At 40.5% G+C, this 19,676-nt stretch overlaps 1 protein-coding gene across 4 annotated transcripts in view; it reads right to left on the bottom strand.

The window, feature by feature from the left end:
- Positions 1 to 15,042: 15,042 nt before the first annotated feature.
- Positions 15,043 to 19,676, bottom strand: part of LOC134870883 (serine-rich coiled-coil domain-containing protein 2-like) — a 28,455-nt gene continuing 23,821 nt past the window's right edge. For all 4 annotated transcript variants that reach the window (XM_063893382.1, XM_063893381.1, XM_063893383.1 and 1 more), the window contains one exon: positions 15,043 to 18,912. In XM_063893382.1, coding sequence (XP_063749452.1) covers positions 18,643 to 18,912 — 270 coding nt within the window. In that variant the 3' untranslated portion in view covers positions 15,043 to 18,642. The remainder of the gene's footprint in view (positions 18,913 to 19,676) is intronic.

Raw genomic sequence — 19,676 nt, 5'->3', positions numbered from 1 at the left:
ATGGACCAAGGACTCAAGACCCATGACTCAGGATCCAGGACTCAGGATCCAGGACTCAGGATCCAGGACTCAGGATCAAGGACTCAGGACCCACGACTCAGGATCCATTACTATGGACCAAGGACTCAAGACCCATGACTCAGGATCCAGGACTCAGGACCCACGACTCAGGATCCATTATTATGGACCAAGGACTCAAGACCCATGACTCAGGATCCACGACTCAGGACCCACGACTCAGGATCCATTATTATGGACCAAGGACTCAAGACCCATGACTCAGGATCCACGACTCAGGATCCAGGACTCAGGACCCAGGACTCAGGATCAAGCGTAGAGTATTGTCTTTTTAATCTGAAATGCATTTGCTATTTTTTCTGGTTTTTTGCCACGTCTAGGTTTCTGTTCCTTGGTTTTTTTTATATATAATTTCAGTGGAAATTGTTTTTCTAACTACAATTCTGTTGCAAAATCTATTTGAAGTTATTAACCTGCTGTAAAGGGTGGACAGTGTCTATGTCTGAGTGTTGTTTGGTGCATTTCGCAGATTACATGTCCTCTTTTGTGTCTGAAAGGTGTGTTTGTTGTCTTTAATCGCCTGTCAGAGCTTTATGACATTTCTTTCCTCCGATAAAAGCCTTTAATGAAGCCGTTTAACCTGACGCGTTGGGTCAGAAGAGGGGAATAAAGGAACCAGGTGACAGGCAGAGAAAGGGATGAAACTGTGATAGAAACATCCAGAAGCTGTTCGGAGGCTGTCTGACAGGAAATGGAAGAGGTGGTGAGCAGGTGAGGAGAGGAGACACTCAGAGTGGAATAAATTACTCCATCCTCTGAATCCATTTCACTATTGAGAGCAGACCGTGATGAGGGTCAACCTCCAGAGAGACGTCTGATAATCTGAGGCTGAATCAGAGACATAATGTGGTCAAAATATCTTCTGATCTGAAAAGGAAACCTGATGTGACCCGACGGCAGACGCTTCAACAGACAGTAATGACAGAGTATGGGAAACAATGGAAAATAGATAACAATAAATTCTATTTTCTGCCACTTTTCATTCATTTCGACCCTTAAATAAACTGTGTACACTGACCAAAGCAAACATGGACGCCAACTGTCATCCGTTCTTTGACCAAAACAAACATGGACATTGTCACATGTTCTTGTAGCAAAACCAACTTTTTAAGTAGACCAAGACAAACATGGATGCCACCTGTGACATGTTCTTTGACCAAAACAAACATGGACGCAAAACGCTACGTGATCCTGACCAAAACAAACATGGACGCCAAATGCTACGTGATCCTGACCAAAACAAACATGGACGCAAAACGCTACGTGATCCTGACCAAAACAAACATGGACGCCAAATGCTACGTGATCCTGACCAAAACAAACATGGATGCCAAATGCTACGTGATCCTGACCAAAACAAACATGGACGCAAAACGCTACGTGATCCTGACCAAAACAAACATGGACGCCAAATGCTACGTGATCCTGACCAAAACAAACATGGACGCCAAATGCTACGTGATCCTGACCAAAACAAACATGGACGCCAAGTTCTTAACATTTTGTTCCAAAACAAATCAAAACTGCGGTAAAACTTCTTCACGACGTTCTGATCCTTGGTTTTATCGACCCGCTGAACTCTGAAGTGTTGAACAGCAAATCAAAAGTACAACATGTTGTTGTACCACAAGGGAAGACAGTTAAGAGTTTCTTCTTCACCTCGGATTAGAGGATGTCTCTAAATTTACAGACTTGTTTTCCTACTCAGCTTCCGGGCGATGTGTTGAAACAGAGAGTTGATATTTACTGCCTGGTCTGTATTCCATGCATTTTTAATGCGGCGCTCATTTACATTCGACTCTCCCTCTGGTTTTTAAGAGGCATTATGCTAATGCTGGATTGTTTGTGTGGAGATGGAAACGTGCTGCAGTGTTCAGAGTTTCCATCCCAGCGGAGGGATCGTATATAAATCAGAAGTCCGTTTGTGTCGTGGATCCTCAACGAGATGTTTCTACATGTGTCCGTACATCAGCGCTGCTGATTATCCAGCAAATTAGAGCGGGGGGAAACCAGTCAATCAGAGAGGCGATCACTCGGGGGAGACGAGGGAAAACAACATCCTCGTTTCCTTCCAACATTTCCACAGAATAAAGACTTTTATTGACAGAAAGCTCAAGACAAAGGGAAGATGCTCATTAATCTTTATCACAGCGTCGTTGACTGACCCAACAGGACTCAAGGTCTCATTTATTCATGACTACCATCTATAAACTGCTACACCTTTATCATCTTTGAAAGGGATGAGTAGAATTCAGAGCTGCACAATTTGTGTTATTTTTGCCCAATTTAATCCCAAACACCCTACAAAGCTTCAGGTGATTCTGACCTTTAGTTTATCCAATAATAATAATACATTTTACTTATAAAAGGCACCTTTCAAGACACAAGACACCAGCAGAACAACAAGACAGTATAACCAATAGGAGCAGAGGAGGTGTCATGTGATCAGGGAGGATCTGCCAGTGTGCAGGGACGTGATTTGAAAATGGAGAGAGTAAATTGATGTCCGGTGGGAGGGGCTTCCAGAGGCGGGGCGCAGAGCGGCTGAAGGCTCTGGAGCCCCTGCTGGTTATCCAATAATCCAGCTGACCAATAAACTGAAGCAAAAACAGGAAGTAGTTGGTGGAGAATTATTGGACGACTGGTTTTCAAACACTCAAAATCCTTGAGTGTTTTTCTTGATATTTCCAGTGCGATCATTAGCTTTAGTGGACATCATTTACATTCAACAATACCAGTTAAGGTCTCACATTAAAGGGTCCAATGTCTGGGGACTACAGCATACTCAGAAAATGACTTGATGCTCAGAAAATCGTACTGCTCTTAGCTGCAAAATGTCTTCATTCTGCTTGAAAATATATTGACAAAAACAGTTCAGAGAAATATATTGATGAGCTACAGGGCCTTTAGATTTACCTGAACATCTGTTCCACCTTTCCTGCTGTTACTGGCTGCTATCACTTCACACATGCTACACCTGCACACAAATACTGATCCTCTCCTCTGCTAACCCACCTGTCCATTATCTTCTGGTGGTCTCAAGTCCCGCCCACCAGAAGACCCCTGATGATCCGGATTGGTGCATGCCTTACCTGACCCTCCAATCCCAGCACACACATTCTGCCGGAGACTGGAGAGCTGTTTGAGCCTTCAGTCGAGGCTCTGACTGTTATGGTTGTTTGTCTATATTTAAGGATGCCTCTTGTTTAATATTTTGCCTCTGAACATATACAGGTATTCTGATAGCACATTTTAAGTGTGCATGAGAGAAAGCACACCAACTTTGCACGTCTGGCTTGTGAGATGCTTCCCCAGTATCTGTTTACGCTGCAGCAGCTTTCTGCAGCCTCACAAATCCATACCAAATCAACTCAATCTTGTTTTATATTTTCCGCTTTCTCCCATACCTGTGCTCAGTTTGCAGATATGCCTCTCAACTGATCTCACCCTGAGCTGGAAGCAGCAGAAGAAAACAGCGATAGGAAGAGATGATATTCTTCCATTGGTATTCAGCGTGAGATGGAGGGAGGTCTGGAGGCTACAGACGAGAGGAGCTTTTAGAGAAAGTTTAGTAGGAAAAGGCCTCAGATCTGCAGCTGCTTTAAAGCAGTTTCTCTTTGTTTGGTGAATTATTTAGAGGTCAGGTAAAAGGACAGAAACCACATAAAGTGGAATAAAAACAGTCAATAAATCACAAAATGTGGAGAACTTTTCAGGCCGTCTTTGGCTGCATCACATTGTATATTATTCAGGTTTTAGGAGCGTTCGCTCCTCCAGATTATGAGTCTCTTTTCAGAGTTGTAGATATAAAGGTTATCCTAGACTTTGGTATCAACATGTTTTTGTAAATGCAAATATATTACAAAGCTGTCTTTTCAAGAAGCTGGTTGAAGGAGTAAAAGAGTTCACGCCATCGCTGAAAGACTTTTAAAAATGGGTCCTGTTTTGGTTTTTGAGATAATAAAGTTGGAGACTAAATCCAAGAAAGCTCCGACCAAAGCTCCGTACCTTTGGAAGGTTGATTGGAAAGCTTTTCAGGAGCAACATGTTGATTTAAAACCGTTCACTGACCCCCTATGGAGGGCCAAACACTTTAAGGGCGAGGAAGGTTTACTTTACAATATGTGACACTAAAAACCTTTGTCTTATAGCATTACATTATATAGCTCAAAGGAAATGCTATGAGGACTATAGGCAAGTGAAACATTTCTGTAGTGACTGTTTGTCTTAAGATGGCCTTTATGAAAAACAGGAGAGTAATAACAGGATATAAGGAACGGTTAAAACGAGATATCACTACAAGGTAAACGTTGATCCCTTGAAAGAATATAAATACATATTTGAGTTCTGGTTCTTAAATATATCTACATGTCTTTGTCCCAGGAGGCCATGGCAGTCTCTTGCGCCTTGTTCTTCCAGTATGAGACAATCAGGTGGAAAAACACAGGAAGTGAGAGAGGAGAAAATAAAGGTCAAAATGAAACAGGAAACTTAGCACTCCGTGTTCTTCCAGGGAAGGACATTTCTTTGGCACGTTGCGTCAGACAGGCCTGGTTTAAAGCCTTAAAACAACAGCCAGGTCGCTCCACAACTGTTAGCAGAGCAGCCCGTTACAGCGGCTACTCGTTGTGAAACTCAACTGTGGGGTGCACCGAACGTGGAGGACAAAGAAAAAGACGAGAGACTCTCTGCTGCTTCTCATGGCACTCACTCTGCAACTCAGCGCAGCTGCGTGCAGGAAGGCCCTTTATTAGCCACGCCCACCACACAGGTGGCTTGTCAGTGTGAATCACAAATTAAGTATGCCCATCATTTATGGAAACAAAATAAACAATAATTGAGAGCACCATTCAACAACAGCTCCCGGAGCTCTTCCCACTCTCCTGTGCCACTTTGCAGGAGGAAGAGGCAGAGAGGAGTTAGGAGAGAAGAGCCCACTGTGGGGACATTAGCAGGGCTACAGGTGGAGCAGGGAACAGAACAAGTAGAATAAAAAGTATAAAATCTAAATGCATGTTAGCAGAAAATCTCCATCCATGTGGGTCGTTGTCACCATGAGCCTCTCAAACATCTGCAGATCTGTCCCTTCAATCCAAAGTTTCTCTCACTTTGTTTAATAGAGAATCACTCGGAGGCCGTTGGGACTGAAACCCTGAGCTCTGATTTTAATAAGACACACAGCGCAGCATTTAAAATTCTCATTTCTGGGAAAAAGGTTATTTTGGAAGCTGTCAAAAGCTTTACGGTGGTTTTGGGATCTGCCAGGGTCCCGCTGGGTCTCCTGTGAACCGCGCTGGCAGTGAGAAATAAAGATAAAGCTGGCCTCGGCTCTGATGACGCAGGATATTTGATGTTTAATTTTCCTGTCGTGTTTTTCTCTCAGGACGCTGAGATTAAATCGTGATCGGGTTTGAAGAAGGCCCCGGATTATTCTGCAGGACCTGAAGAGGATCAGGACCGACGACAGGTTGGACGGAGGAAACACAAAGCAGATTATCTGTTCCTTTTCCAACAGAAAGAGTTTATTCTAAGGAAGTGTTTATGTTGAGTAGGACAGCTTCACGTTGTGTGTTCAGTGACGCCTGAAGACTGCAGGTGGCATAATGTGCACGGTCCTTGCGCAAATAAATACATCAATTAGAGAAAGTGTTTAAAGCCTGTTCAAACATCAGTAATAGTCTGATCGCACCTGCAGACATGTATCTTTGGCACCATTATGTCACTTTTACTTTACTTCCTTATTTCTTAAGCATTTTGTAGGTGAGAGGAGCATAAGGCGTCAGTTTCATCTCGAACTGTTGTGCATGTGATATAAGAGCCTGTGTGAATCTAAAGTATTTGAGGATTTAGTAACAAGATGCATAAAATACATCATGCTGACGATGTCGCAACACCAATAGCTGTGAGATTCAACGCTTCTTCAAACCGATTAGATAGCAGAGCAATAAAAACACCAGTAAATCCCATAAATACACTCCTGCTGTTAACGTCCACCAAGACAAGAGACACAAAACTACCACAAATTAACTCAAATTAACCAGAAAAATATGCTTTGTTTTCTCACTTCTTCCAGCAAACCAGTAAATCCCCCACCTACTCTCCTGTATCGCTGTCAGCATACCGGTGTCAGGCAGAATGCTGAATATCTTATCTCTATTGCATCTTCAAACAGCTGGAGTTATTAAAGTTTCTATTCAATAAAGCCTAAATACAACTTAGTTTGAGTCAAAAGCTCCTCAGATATTGCCTGCTAACGGCTAACGGCTAACAGCTAACAGCTAACAGCAAACGGCTAACAGCTAACGGCTAACAGCTAACGGCTAACGGCTAACAGCTAACATTAACTAGCCATTAAAAACACAAATTTGTTGTTTTTTTGAGAATAAATTAGGTTGTGAACAAAAATACACAATACCTCACATCTTAATATCCAGAATCAAAGGTTTTACAGATTTTATCAGAGGAATAAATCTGCTTATTTGTGAACATGATTAGAAAAAGCTCACACCGTTAATGCCCTCAGTGCCTCTGATATTTCTCTGTTGATAGGGAGCTGAAATGTGAGGCCTTATTTCCACGGGGACTCTTTAAAGTTATTAAAATGATGATCCTGATGGGCTTTAAACTGTTTCCTCCCACTCAGAGAGGAAGAGAGAAATATATAATATTCACACCTAAAGACGCACCACGGGGAATGTCAGGCGATGTCATCGCTCTTCACAAAACGCCGCAGATATCCTCTAAAGACGCTCCTCTATTCTGAGTCACAGAAACTTTATCCTCCAGACTGTCTGTTTACTTCAGGGTCAAACTTCTGATGGAGGGTTTCTTTTCCCTGGTAATTCCCCAGCAGCACTTTCCCAGTTTAAGACCATTTAGAGATTAAAGATGTGGAAATCCTGTTCAGATACTGTGACACACATTTACCATTAGTTGTTCTATGTTGCCTCCATTAATTAGAAAAGAGGCATTGGGTTAAAAGGAAAATAATAAAAGGGAAAGTTTTATTTATTTTGAGGAAAGAATTAGCTAACAACATTTATTATCCTGTACAAAGATGAGTTACTTCAGCCTTAATATTTTTACTCCACTATTTGTATTTTTTTAATTGAGTTACTAGATATTTAATCATGTAAATACAAGAAATACACTATTATATTTTTATATCAAAAGTGAGGTATTTATCGTGTTTGGGATTTTTTAGTAAATGAATAAATCTAAATATTTGTATTCGAATTAAACGTAAATAATTTTCTACAAAATGTTTTTACAATGTGTTTTTATATTTATTTATTACATTTTATTTAGCTTCATTCTATTTTATACAACATGGTCATTGAAAAACAAATGTTATTATTATTATTATTATTGTTATTATTATTATTATTATTATTATTATTATTATTATTATTATTATTATCATTATTATTATTATTATTATTGTTGTTGTTTTTAATATAATTAAATTAAATAAATATCTGAATTAACAGAAGCTGTCAATTCAGGAACAATCTCATCAAATACTTTTATTTCACCTTAAAAAAAACTCCGATATTAAATACAAATATTTATTCATGAAGACGTTTTTTTATCAGTGAGAACAGAGGGAGATTAATGTCTTCGCCTCTCACATGTGAGGCCATAAATAAAGTGCATTTTAAACACAGAGGCGTCTCTCAGAAACTTTCCAACATCCATCACAAACTCCTGACGGCTGACACAGCATCCGCCATAAAAACAATAAATATCTGACAGCAGCGCAGAGACATAAAGGACAACAGGCGGGACGAGCGGGACATTCCAGGAGTCATAAAGACGCAGGAACGTCAGAGGCGCCGTTAAGACTCGACAAACAGAGGAGGAAGGAACTGGAAACACCACGGCTACATGAAGCAAGAGTTTCCACAAGATGGTTTATAAATGTAATCTTGATCAAAAGCACAATTTGCTTTCTCAAATAATTACTGAAGACTGTCCTGCAGAACAGAGGAGACGTGTGGAAGAAAGACCGGAGGCATTTCCCTCAGGACAGTCTATGGAGGCTTTCCTACAGATTGTACCTGTAAGTGCCAAAAAGGTCAAAGAATTTCTCAGATAATTATAAATATAAATGTGTGACCTTTATGTCAGACATGTTTATGTTCGAAGACACAAAAGTATGACCGTCAAATTTCAGAGAATATCAAACATCGTCTCGTAAATAAAAGCGTTATTCCCGTATAACTGCACCGCTTTTATTTGGAAACTCAGAAAGTTGGGACGTATTTATTATCTTTCTGATAAAAAGTGCAGCTACCTTTACTGAGTTGCTAACTAACCCAACAAGACTTGTGTTGCTAAAGTGAACCGTAGGCGTGAAGATCCATTCCACACGTCTCCCTTCCCTCTGTATTACTAGCAGCTGACGTCGAGACAGAATTCATATTAATGTTTCAAATCATCGCCAACCAGTCTGAACTCCCAGTTAATTAAAAGCAAACAGTTCATTACACTGAGCGTGTGCGTGTGTGTGTGTGTGTGTGTGTGTGTGTGTGTGTGTGTGTGTGTGTGGTCAGTATCTCAGTTCACAGACAGGGAAAATGAGACGCAGAGAAAGACTTATTTCTGCTGGACCGAGGGACTGAATCTCTCCGACTGTAAAATGAAATACAGTTAATAACAAAACGTTCAAACAAAAACATTGTGTGTGTGTGTGTGTGTGTGTGTGTGTGTGTGTGTGTGTGTGTGTGTGTGTGTGTGTGTGTGTGTGTGTGTGTGTGTGTGTGTGTGTGTGTGTGTGTGTGAGATTCATTACCGACCAGCCGAGTGTGTGAGAGCAACACAAAGTCATTTAGACTCATTTCAGTCTCCAGTTGGTGAAATATATTTTGGGATATTTGGAGTTTTCTTTGTCTTAGAGACGGAGACGAAGGTGTAGGTTAAGCTGTGGTTTCAGACGTCAGCCTGCATATCCATTGTAAACACCAGCAGTAAACGCTGTAGTGTACAGATGCATGACACGGGGTCACTTTGGTTTGCAAATTTCAATTTCTTCAAAATTATCATTTTTTTCCTCAAAAATCTGAATTCTTTTCTAAAAGTCGACTTAATGTCCCACTGTGTCTCATTATTCTAACTCCGTCCTCACGGGCCCGAATCATCTTCTTTTTCAAACTCACTTTTTCTCTGGTTTTGTTAGCTTTTAAAAACTAATTTATAACCAATTATAGATGATTCCTACTGGAAAGGTTTAAAATGAAGAGGACAACATAAACAATGACTGCAAAGCATGTGTGTGTGTGTGTGTGTGTGTGTGTGTGTGTGTGTGTGTGTGTGTGTGTGTGTGTGTGTGTGTGTGTGTGTGTGTGTGTGTGTGTGTGTGTGTCCAAAACAAAGATAGCAGCAGTGCAGCGTCTCTTAAATCAGTCGCTCAGTTTTTACAGCCGCCTCGACTTTTACAACTGATGATGAAGAGACCGAGACAAAGATTACACACACACACACACACACACACACACACACACACACACACACACACACACACACACACACACACACACACACACACACACACACACACACACACACACACACACACACACACACACACACAATCACTCCAACCCATTGTACATGATAGGCTAACGGGCGGGACATCTCTAAGCAGGTTGACCAATGACAACAGAGCCGGCCAGCTAACCAATCAGAGCAGACTGGGCTCTGGTTTCAGACAGAGGGTGAAAGGAGGTGCTGCAATATGTTCAAATAACCAACAGGTGAGTAAAAACAAACTGTAAACTTGGTATTTCTCTCACGTCTGCTTCAGGTTACATTTCAGGGAAAGCTGTCTTTATTTCCGATCTCCAGATGTGTGATTAAGATGTTTCCTTCCTGTTCTCTGAGGATAACTACCAATCAAAGCAGAATTAGCGACACTGGGAGCTCTTTACTCTCATGAATCATGATGTCGCTGCAGGAGGTTTACCAAACTGATCTGAAATCTGATTTACATCCAACACACATGCTGCACTGAGGAGTTCTGAAGCAAGGTGATTCATTCTTCAACAGATCAGTTAAAACAAATATGTTTCTGCTCCTGAACCTAAAATAGGACTTAATAATGAAGCAGCTGTTAGAGACACAGAGAGACTCACAACTCTGGGAAGAGACTAAACTAACATTACCACAAAGACACTGAAGGAATACTAAACGGGCAGAACTGTACAAAGACGACTCGGATTTAAAGCAGAGAGAGAAAGTCTCCCCAAAAGACTCACACTTCAAAAACACTACTCAGAGGGACTTCTGAAAGCCACAGATGGCCATGGAAAGAGGCCGACTAAAAGAAAGTTACAGAATGAATACAAAGAGAAGCGCGAAGACCACGAAGACCACGAGACCATGAAGACCACGAAGACCACGAGACCATGAAGACCACAAAGACCACGAGACCATGAAGACCACAAAGACCACGAGACCATGAAGACCACGGAGACCACGGAGACCACAAGACCACGGAGACCACGAGACCACGGAGACTACGAAGACCACGGAGACCACAAAGACCACGAAGACCACGGAGACCACGGAGACCACGGAGACTACGGAGACCACGGAGACCACGAAGACCACGAAGACCACGAGACCACGAGACCACAAAGACCACGAAGACCACGAAGACCACGAAGACCACGAAGACCACGAGACCATGAAGACCACGGAGACCACGAAGACCACGAGACCATGAAGACCACGGAGACCACGAAGACCACGAGACCACGGAGACCACAAAGACCACGAAGACCACGAGACCATGAAGACCACGGAGACCACGAAGACCACGAGACCACGAAGACCACGAAGACCACGAAGACCACGAGACCATGAAGACCACGGAGACCACGAAGACCACGAGACCACGGAGACCACAAAGACCACGAAGACCACGGAGACCACGGAGACCACGGAGACTACGGAGACCACGGAGACCACGAAGACCACGAAGACCACGAGACCACGAGACCACAAAGACCACGAAGACCACGAAGACCACGAAGACCACGAGACCACAAAGACCACGAAGACCACGAGACCACAAAGACCACGAAGACCACGAAGACCACAAAGACGCTGTATTCTACAAACAGAGTCTCAAAACAAAGAGACAGCATTCTAAAAACAAGCATGGAATGACCGGAAGATGAAAGACGTCTACAAAGTTCCATCAAACGACTTCCAACGGACTCTCAGGCTGACGACACACAAAACACACAGACACACACAACACACAGACACACAAAACACACAGACACACACAACACACAGACACACAAAACACACAGACACACACAACACACAGACACACACAACACACAGACACACAAAACACACAGACACACAAAACACACAGACACACAAAACACACAGACACACAATGACTACAGACACACAATGACTACAGACACACAATGACTACAGACACACAATGACTACAGACACACAATGACTACAGACACACAATGACCACAGACACACAATGACTACAGACACACACAACACACAGACACACAAAACACACAGACACACAAAACACACAGACACACAATGACTACAGACACACAATGACTACAGACACACAATGACTACAGACACACAATGACTCCTAACAGACACACAATGACCACAGACACACAATGACTACAGACACACAATGACTACAGACACACAATGACTACATATCCCAAAATACCAGGCAGCCATCAAAGCTGTCTCCTCAGCTACAGTGTAAAGTCTATCTGGCACAACACAACAACAACAACAACAACAACAACAACACAACAACAGCAACACAACAACAACACAACAACAAAACAACAACACAACAACAACACAACAACAACAGCAACACAACAACAGCAACAACAACAACAACACAACAACAACAACAACAACAGCAACACAACAACAACACAACAGCAACAACAACACAACAACAACAGCAACACAACAACAACAACAGCAACACAACAACACAACAGCAACACAACAACAACAACAACACAACAACAGCAACACAACAGCACAACAACAACACAACAACAGCAACACAACAGCAACACAACAGCACAACAACAACACAACAACAACAATTCTGCAACCGTCCAGACTAACATTAGTGTACTGTAGCGGACAGCTTCAATACACATCTGTACTCAAACCTGTACTTAAGATTAGCAGAATAACTAAAGACGTGCATTACCTCGCGGAGGATGACGTCAGTGTAGAGGCTGCAGCGCGGGGGTCTCTTTAGGATCAGATCCATTTCATATGTTCCTCTTCTCTGTAAACTCCATAAATTCAGTCCAGTTTCAGGAACCAGCTGCTGTGAAGTGTCTCCAGTAATTCTGCGATGTTTTCACGGAGTAAAAAGTCTAATTGTTCCTTAAAAACATCTGAAAACTCAGAGTTTCTCCTTAAAATCGCCATGAGGAGTCCGCCATCTTTGTTTTGGGAAACGACCTCTTCTAGAAGTTTATTTATTTTATAAATTCGTTATTATTTTCTACAAACAGACTAAATGTATTTATATGTAAACACACAAGAAAGAAACGATATTATTCAGTTATATTTAAAGTTATTTAAAATGTAAAACAAGAACAATTTAAAGTTTGTATTTGACATCATTTAATATTTAAGGGACATAGAATAAGACCAAGTCAAACACAAAGTACCTATTAACATCCCTACAGTACACATATAAATACACAAGTAAAAGGTATATAAATGAAGGCTTAACTTTCCCCATAATGTCCCTTAGTTATTTCTAAACCTATTATTTTATTATACGAAACAAATGTGAATTTCAAAAGTAAAATAAACACATTTAAAATAAATAATTACAATAAAAATATATTTTGAATGATTCTTTAATAAGCATTATATAGAATTTAAATAAAAATACACACTATAATCAATAATGTAAACATAACCGATTATGCTGAAAATACTGTCTGCAGAAACACACATTCCCTCATCATGAAGTGTTTTCCAGCTTTTACCTTAAATTCATTCAGTAGTTTTTATATATTGTGTCCGTGTCCTTGCCCTCCCTCCCTGCTGAGTTTATCTCCCTGTTATTTCATATTTCATATCCCTGAGTGAGCACAGCGAGACGGAGCGTCCGGCAGCAGCTCAGCGGTCTAATCTTTAGGAAAGCAAACAGGAAAGTGAACCCTGCGGGTTCTGCAGCGTCTGGGTGTGTTTAATGAACTTATTCTCTGTGACCTTGTAAACCGCTGAGCTGCTCTGCAGAAACAATAGTGTGTGCCTCAGCGAGAGAAACAGGTTCCTGTCATTACAGTTTAAGACATGTTTAGATATTTTAATCCCAGAACAACTTTAAGAGTCAACATGCAGAGAAAAGCAGCTCCATTGATCTGAAACACCTCCTCTAAAAGAGGCTCCAAATATACAATACTGCACGTTTAAATAAAACATGATGCATGCACATATAGCATCAAATGAAACAGTCATTGCAATGAGCACACACACACACACACACACACACACACACACACACACACACACACACACACACACACACACACACACACACACACACACACACACACACACACACACACACACACACACACACACACACACACACACTGCAGCACTTGTTCCGAGGATGTCATATCTGCATAATGGGAGGTTATTATTTTCTGCTGATTACACACTGATCTATCTGATAAATGTGTGTGTGTGTGTGTGTGTGTGTGTGTGTGTGTGTGTGTGTGTGTGTGTGTGTGTGTGTGTGTGTGTGTGTGTGTGTGTGTGTGTGTGTGTGTGTCATTAAAACACAGTGAAGATGGGTAGAGAAACAGAGGCGTTCTTCTTGTTGTGTTCAGAGTGATGAAGCTTCAAAGTGACTCTCGATGCTTCGATAATTATAATCCCATTACAGCAGAAATATAAATGCGTGCAAGGCCGGCTTCATTTGCCCAAACTTTCCAGCGTTATGCACTAATTGTGGTGTTTTATTCGACGGTGTGCGGCTCGATAGAACAGTAAACAGACTGGGGTTTTAATGGATCACGACAGAGGAAGCAAACAAAGAAGACTCAGCACCGTTTGTTTGTAATAAGCTGCAGTAAATGCTGAGCACAGTTCATTAAACTCACATTACTGTTAATAATCAATCTGAGGAGCGTTTCTGCAGCTGCAAACACAATCTGCCCCCCCTAGTCTTAATACGACCATGAGTCTGGAGGAAACGGCCCAGGATTAAGAAAGCATAAGCTGTTTCATGTTGCATTCTCAGGCCATAATGATGGGGTTTAACGTGGCCTTATCTGGCACCAGCAACGAGAGGAACTACATTTCCCAGAAGCCTCCATTCTCTGCCCTTCTGCTGTTCAATGAAGGAAATACTGAAGGTGAAATTATTATTTATGAGACTTGTATTTATTTATTGCCCGATCTCTCAATTTATTCTGAATTTAAAAAAAGGTTAAATCCTTTTACATTTAAATTATTACAATTTATTTGAGGTTCTTTCTAGAAATGTGTGGGTTTTATATTCCTAATTTAAATATCTCAGATCATATAATAATTGTTCTTGGTAATTTAAGTGTTTTTTAAAAATCTTCAGAATTCATTTTTTTCACATATTAATTAGTTATGAGTTTTTTATTAATCATGTTATAACTTTTATATCTTCAGGAGTTATTCATCAAGTTTCTTTTTGGAAAATGTGTGAAACTCACCAGCTGTGCGTGTGTGTGTGTGTGTGTGTGTGTGTGTGTACGCTCAGGAATGGTCTGTTCTTGTTTTTTCCATCAGAAGGAAAGAAGAGAAACTTTAACACACACACACACACACACACACACACACACACACACACACACACACACACACACACACACACACACACACACACACACACACACACACACACACACACACACACACACACACACACAGTTTTGTTGAACATTAGTTTTATTTCAGCGTTCAGTTTCTCAGCAGTATCAGACATCTCAGCCAATCACAGAGGAGGACAATAACTATGAACCAATCAGCGACAGAGAGCGCTTTATCGGCCAATCACAACGAGGAAGTGTATTACAATTAAAATACGGCGCAGATATTAGACAGTTTTTAGATATCTATATTGAAGATTAGAACCAATAGGAGCCAAGCTAGCAGATAACGCTGCGTTTACATCCTGTGGGAATAATTTCACTCTGCAAACACTTTCCTCCTGTTTAGGACTTTTGTGTTATTTGAGCTGGGCTGCAGGGAGTTCACCTGAGCTGGTCTTTAACTTCCCAAAACTGAAATGATTTTTTTTTTTAAAGTTTTTTCTTTAAATCCATGTGAAGTGAATAGAGCATCAAGCAGCAAGAAAACATACCCCAAACATTTGATGAAAAACCACCACACACAAAACCACCAGTGTATTCGAGGCATCTGTTATTACAGAGCTTGGCTGCGGGGATCCTCTAATGCGAGTTAGCTTTTTAATTATTACTTTGAATGCATTAACGAGGTAAAATCACAAGAAATCTCGTTAATTTACTATTCATTTCTCAGAATAAGTACCGTAACTTCCAACTTACCCATTTTATTTCTGAATATTTCACCACTTTTTAGTCAGTTTGTTTCCGGGACTTTTTACGCCAGCTCTGATAATAATACATTATTAACTAAAATGCCACAAAAACACTGTCGTATAAAAGAGATTTTAAGACAAACGAATTAAGGTTTTAAGTTTAAAGTGCATTTCAAACTGAGAGCTTAAAGTCTCCAGTGTAATAATAACAACAATAACAACAACAACAATAACAGCAGTAAGACTTTGTACACTTGAGTTCTCCAGAGTTATTGCACACAAAATAAATTGCAGGTGACACAGGAAACGGCAGCATGATTTTCAACATAAAAGACCTGTGCTTCAAGTTTTCAAAATAAGAGTCAGCGTACAGTACGGGGAACTGTAGAGTTACACTACGGTGAGCTGTGGAGATATAACCTTATTAAATATCTATTTAAATACGAGTAAATACAGTGGTTTCATATTATCGACAGTAAAGCAGCTTATCGTGGAACTGCGAGCTTTCATCGGCAAAAAAATCTAAACGTTTACAAACAGTTTTCAGCACGTGTACGACTCCCAGGTTATTCTGTGAATGAGGCTGAACACTTCCTGTGCAGATGTTTCAAAAATAAAATCCTCCCGAGAAGATTTATTCTCTTGTGAATGCTTTTATTGTGAAACTTCTGCACAGGAAGTGTTCAGCCTCATTCACAGGATCTTAAAAACACTTAAGACATTTCACAATAAAAGCATTCTGAGGACTAATCGTGGAATGCTTTTATTGTGAAATATCTTTAGGATGAGTTTTATATCATTAAAACGTAAATTATTTCGGGGGTTTCTTTTTCTGCATCTTTAAAAGTGAATCTAACTTTTTGCATATTTTAAACATCCAGTGTTTGTTTCAGGGGTTTGTTTATGAATGATGTTGCATATTATTATTGCATAAACTGCTGACAGACCTCCTGATTATCTTCCTGGGTTCGAGTCAGTCGAGTAAATGTTAACTGGGTCGATTTTCCCCGGGTTGTATCTCCGGCTCGCAGCGTGAGATCAACCCGAAATGTTAATGTGAGGAAGGGTCTGCAACGTCGTCCTGATATTTCAGAATAAAATGTGATATCCATTACTTAGAGAAGCTCCTAAAATAGCATCGGTCCACCTGATCTGTCACTAGCCGTGTTTCCATTCATGTATTTAGAGGTGTCCCATCGGAGCAGGCTGCGTCCAAATGGGACAATATCATTTCTTAATTGCACATTTGTTCTCAGCACACCGGCTGACACGAATAATCGGCAGTAGCTTTTTAAAAAGTCCAACAAATATGTGAAAAATGCAGGAATAAATTATTTAAATACGTCTTTAAAATTACAAGAAATATTTGAACCCAGCTATTTTATTATTATGTCAAAAAAAAATAGAGGAAATAATAATTTCGAATTTCCTAAAATGTCCAAAAAATGTCCAACAATACGTGTACATCATAGGAGTAAATCCTTAAAATATGTCTCTTAAATCTCAAGAAATATGTGAACAAATCAGAATCTTTTAGGAAACAATACTAATTAATATTAATATTGGCGGTGGCGGCAAAGTCCATAGGGGCTTGGCCTGGGAACTGGAAGGTCACCAGTTCAAGTCCCCGAAAGACCTAGTGCCACCGTGGTGTCCCTGAGCAAGACACTGGTTACCTACACTGCTCCCCGGGCGCCGTACATAATGGCAGCCCACTGCTCCTCACACTAGGATGGGTCAAATGCAGAGACCGCATTTCGTTGTCCTAGTACTTGTACTCTGTGCAATGACAATAAAGTTGAATCTTCTAAAGATTTTCCTCTAATTATCCCAAAATATTTTCAAGATTTGAAAAAGTAAAAATAAAACGATCAATAAAAAATGAAAATGTTCCTTAATTTTTGGGGCGTAGATTTGGCTATAAGACCAACTTCTGACCAAAACACACTTGGTTGAATTTATTCAGTTTCAGAGGGTCACATCGAACGGAAACACGGCTCATGTTTTGAAGAACTTCAATATAAAGTGGATTTAAGTTAAACTCTGAGAGCAGATTCTCTCAGAAGTGGAACAGAAAGGAAGTGTCTGACCTTGGAGACGCTTGGTTTTGACGGAGGATCCAGTGTTTGTGTTTTTGGGATCAAATCCCCGGCGATGAAGGTTTTGATGAAGAGGAGATTGGTGAGGAGCAGCAACGGTTTTTAAACAGGAAGTCAGGGAATCAGGCACGAACAGAAAATCGTCCTCTGAGCGGGAAGGTCGTTTTCAATGAGAGCATCGTTTGAAAAGGCTTCAGGAAACGCTCTATTTGTCTGGTCCTGTGATTTCCTGATAAACACTCTGGAGTTTTTTATTTCCAATTAATTTCCTTTTTCTGCTACATGAATAAATAAACTGCATTCTGACGAAGAATAACTACAAATGAACATATAGATCTGTATTCTTTCCAATTAGTTTCCCTCACATACATTTCATCTCTATCTTTGTCTGGGTTGTTTTGAACATCACTTTGAATTAACTGAATAAGTTTGACTTTTATTTGGGGACTTTTTATTTATTGAAGTTTTTGCATTTAGTTTTCTTAAAACATAAATAAATGACTTTGCTTCTGATAGGAGAGTTCAGTCACATTTTAAGAGGATCTTTTGCACCAAACACACACTGACTTGTTTCGGCATCAAGCCTTTTTAGAGTCAGTAAATGTATTCCAGGGGTTCGATTAGAGAGAGTCTCTCTACATGTTTTCCATTTCTACTGTTCGTTTTCATGTTTACATTTTATACACCAAATTATTTATCCATATTGGAAATGCTCTTTGGTTTCAGTCTCTACTATCTGCAGGAAATCATTACGGGACCTTCAAAATAAAACGTTCCAACCTTTACTTTCAGTCACAGCGCTGCAAATATTAACAATAAATAAGTGAAATGTGAGTAAGTGTGTGTGTGTGTGTGGGGGGGGGTGACAACTCAGTGGCTCTTTGGCTTAGGGAGGCGGGACGAGACGGGTGATGCGGGCGCCAGTTTGACTTTTGACCCCGAAGAGGCGCTTGTTTTACTCGTGGTGAAGAGGTGGAGTTTAGAGGGCTGAGGAGGCAGCAGAGAGCGGGCGGGGGGGCGGATCATCTGCTTCCTGTCCCCTGACTCCTCCCTCCTCAGCGGGGGGGTTACAGCGGGCTGGCGGGGGGAAAGCGTCAGTGACTCCTGGTGGTCCGGGCGGGAGGAGTGAAATATCTGTGACTGGAAACAAAGAAAAAATCATTTAAATTAAAAAAAATTACAAATGTAAAGATGATTTAAGATGCTTAATAAAAGTTAAAAAAATAAGGAAAAGTGCAAATAAAACACGAGAAAAGCATTAAAATACTCAAAGGTAATTAAATAAATCTAAAAACCAGCTGAAACAGAACAAGAGCAAAGATTCATGTCTCTGTTTCCTGAATCAGAGACACGACCACGCTGCATTATGCTTTTACTTTGAAATTTACTGTATTTTCATGCTTTAAGTTTAGCAAGAAAAACCCAGCAGGACAAACACCAAACGAAATCACAAAATCATAAACAACCTCTGCTGCTAAAGTGTGTGTGTGTGTGTGTGTGTGTGTGTGTGTGTGTGTGTGTGTGTGTGTGTGTGTGTGTGTGTGTGTTGCCTGAATCAGAGAAACACTGTGCTTTTATTTTGAAAACAAATCCAATCAAAATAAAGTCACTTTAAGTTGATTGACTATTTGACGGCAGAAATAAATTAGAATAAGGAAAGCAATCAGCTTCCTTGAGATGTAAAACACAATACTTTGCATCATGCTTTTATTTAGAAAACATGGAGTCGATTGTCATGCAACTGGAAATAAATCTGTTAGTCTTCTCAGACTAAACTTCAAAATACATTTCTCTTTACTTTCCTAAATGAGGTACCTTTTCAAACAATCTGCATTTAAAAAACCCACTACATGTTCAGAAAACATCCAGACTATCTTACGTCCAAATATGTAGATTTCCAAAGA

The sequence above is a fragment of the Eleginops maclovinus genome, chromosome 10 (genome assembly GCF_036324505.1).
Source record: "Eleginops maclovinus isolate JMC-PN-2008 ecotype Puerto Natales chromosome 10, JC_Emac_rtc_rv5, whole genome shotgun sequence".
Taxonomy (NCBI): Eukaryota; Metazoa; Chordata; class Actinopteri; order Perciformes; family Eleginopidae; genus Eleginops; species Eleginops maclovinus.
The sequence above is the reverse complement of the archived record's forward strand: the minus strand, read 5'-3'. Positions and strand labels throughout refer to the sequence as shown.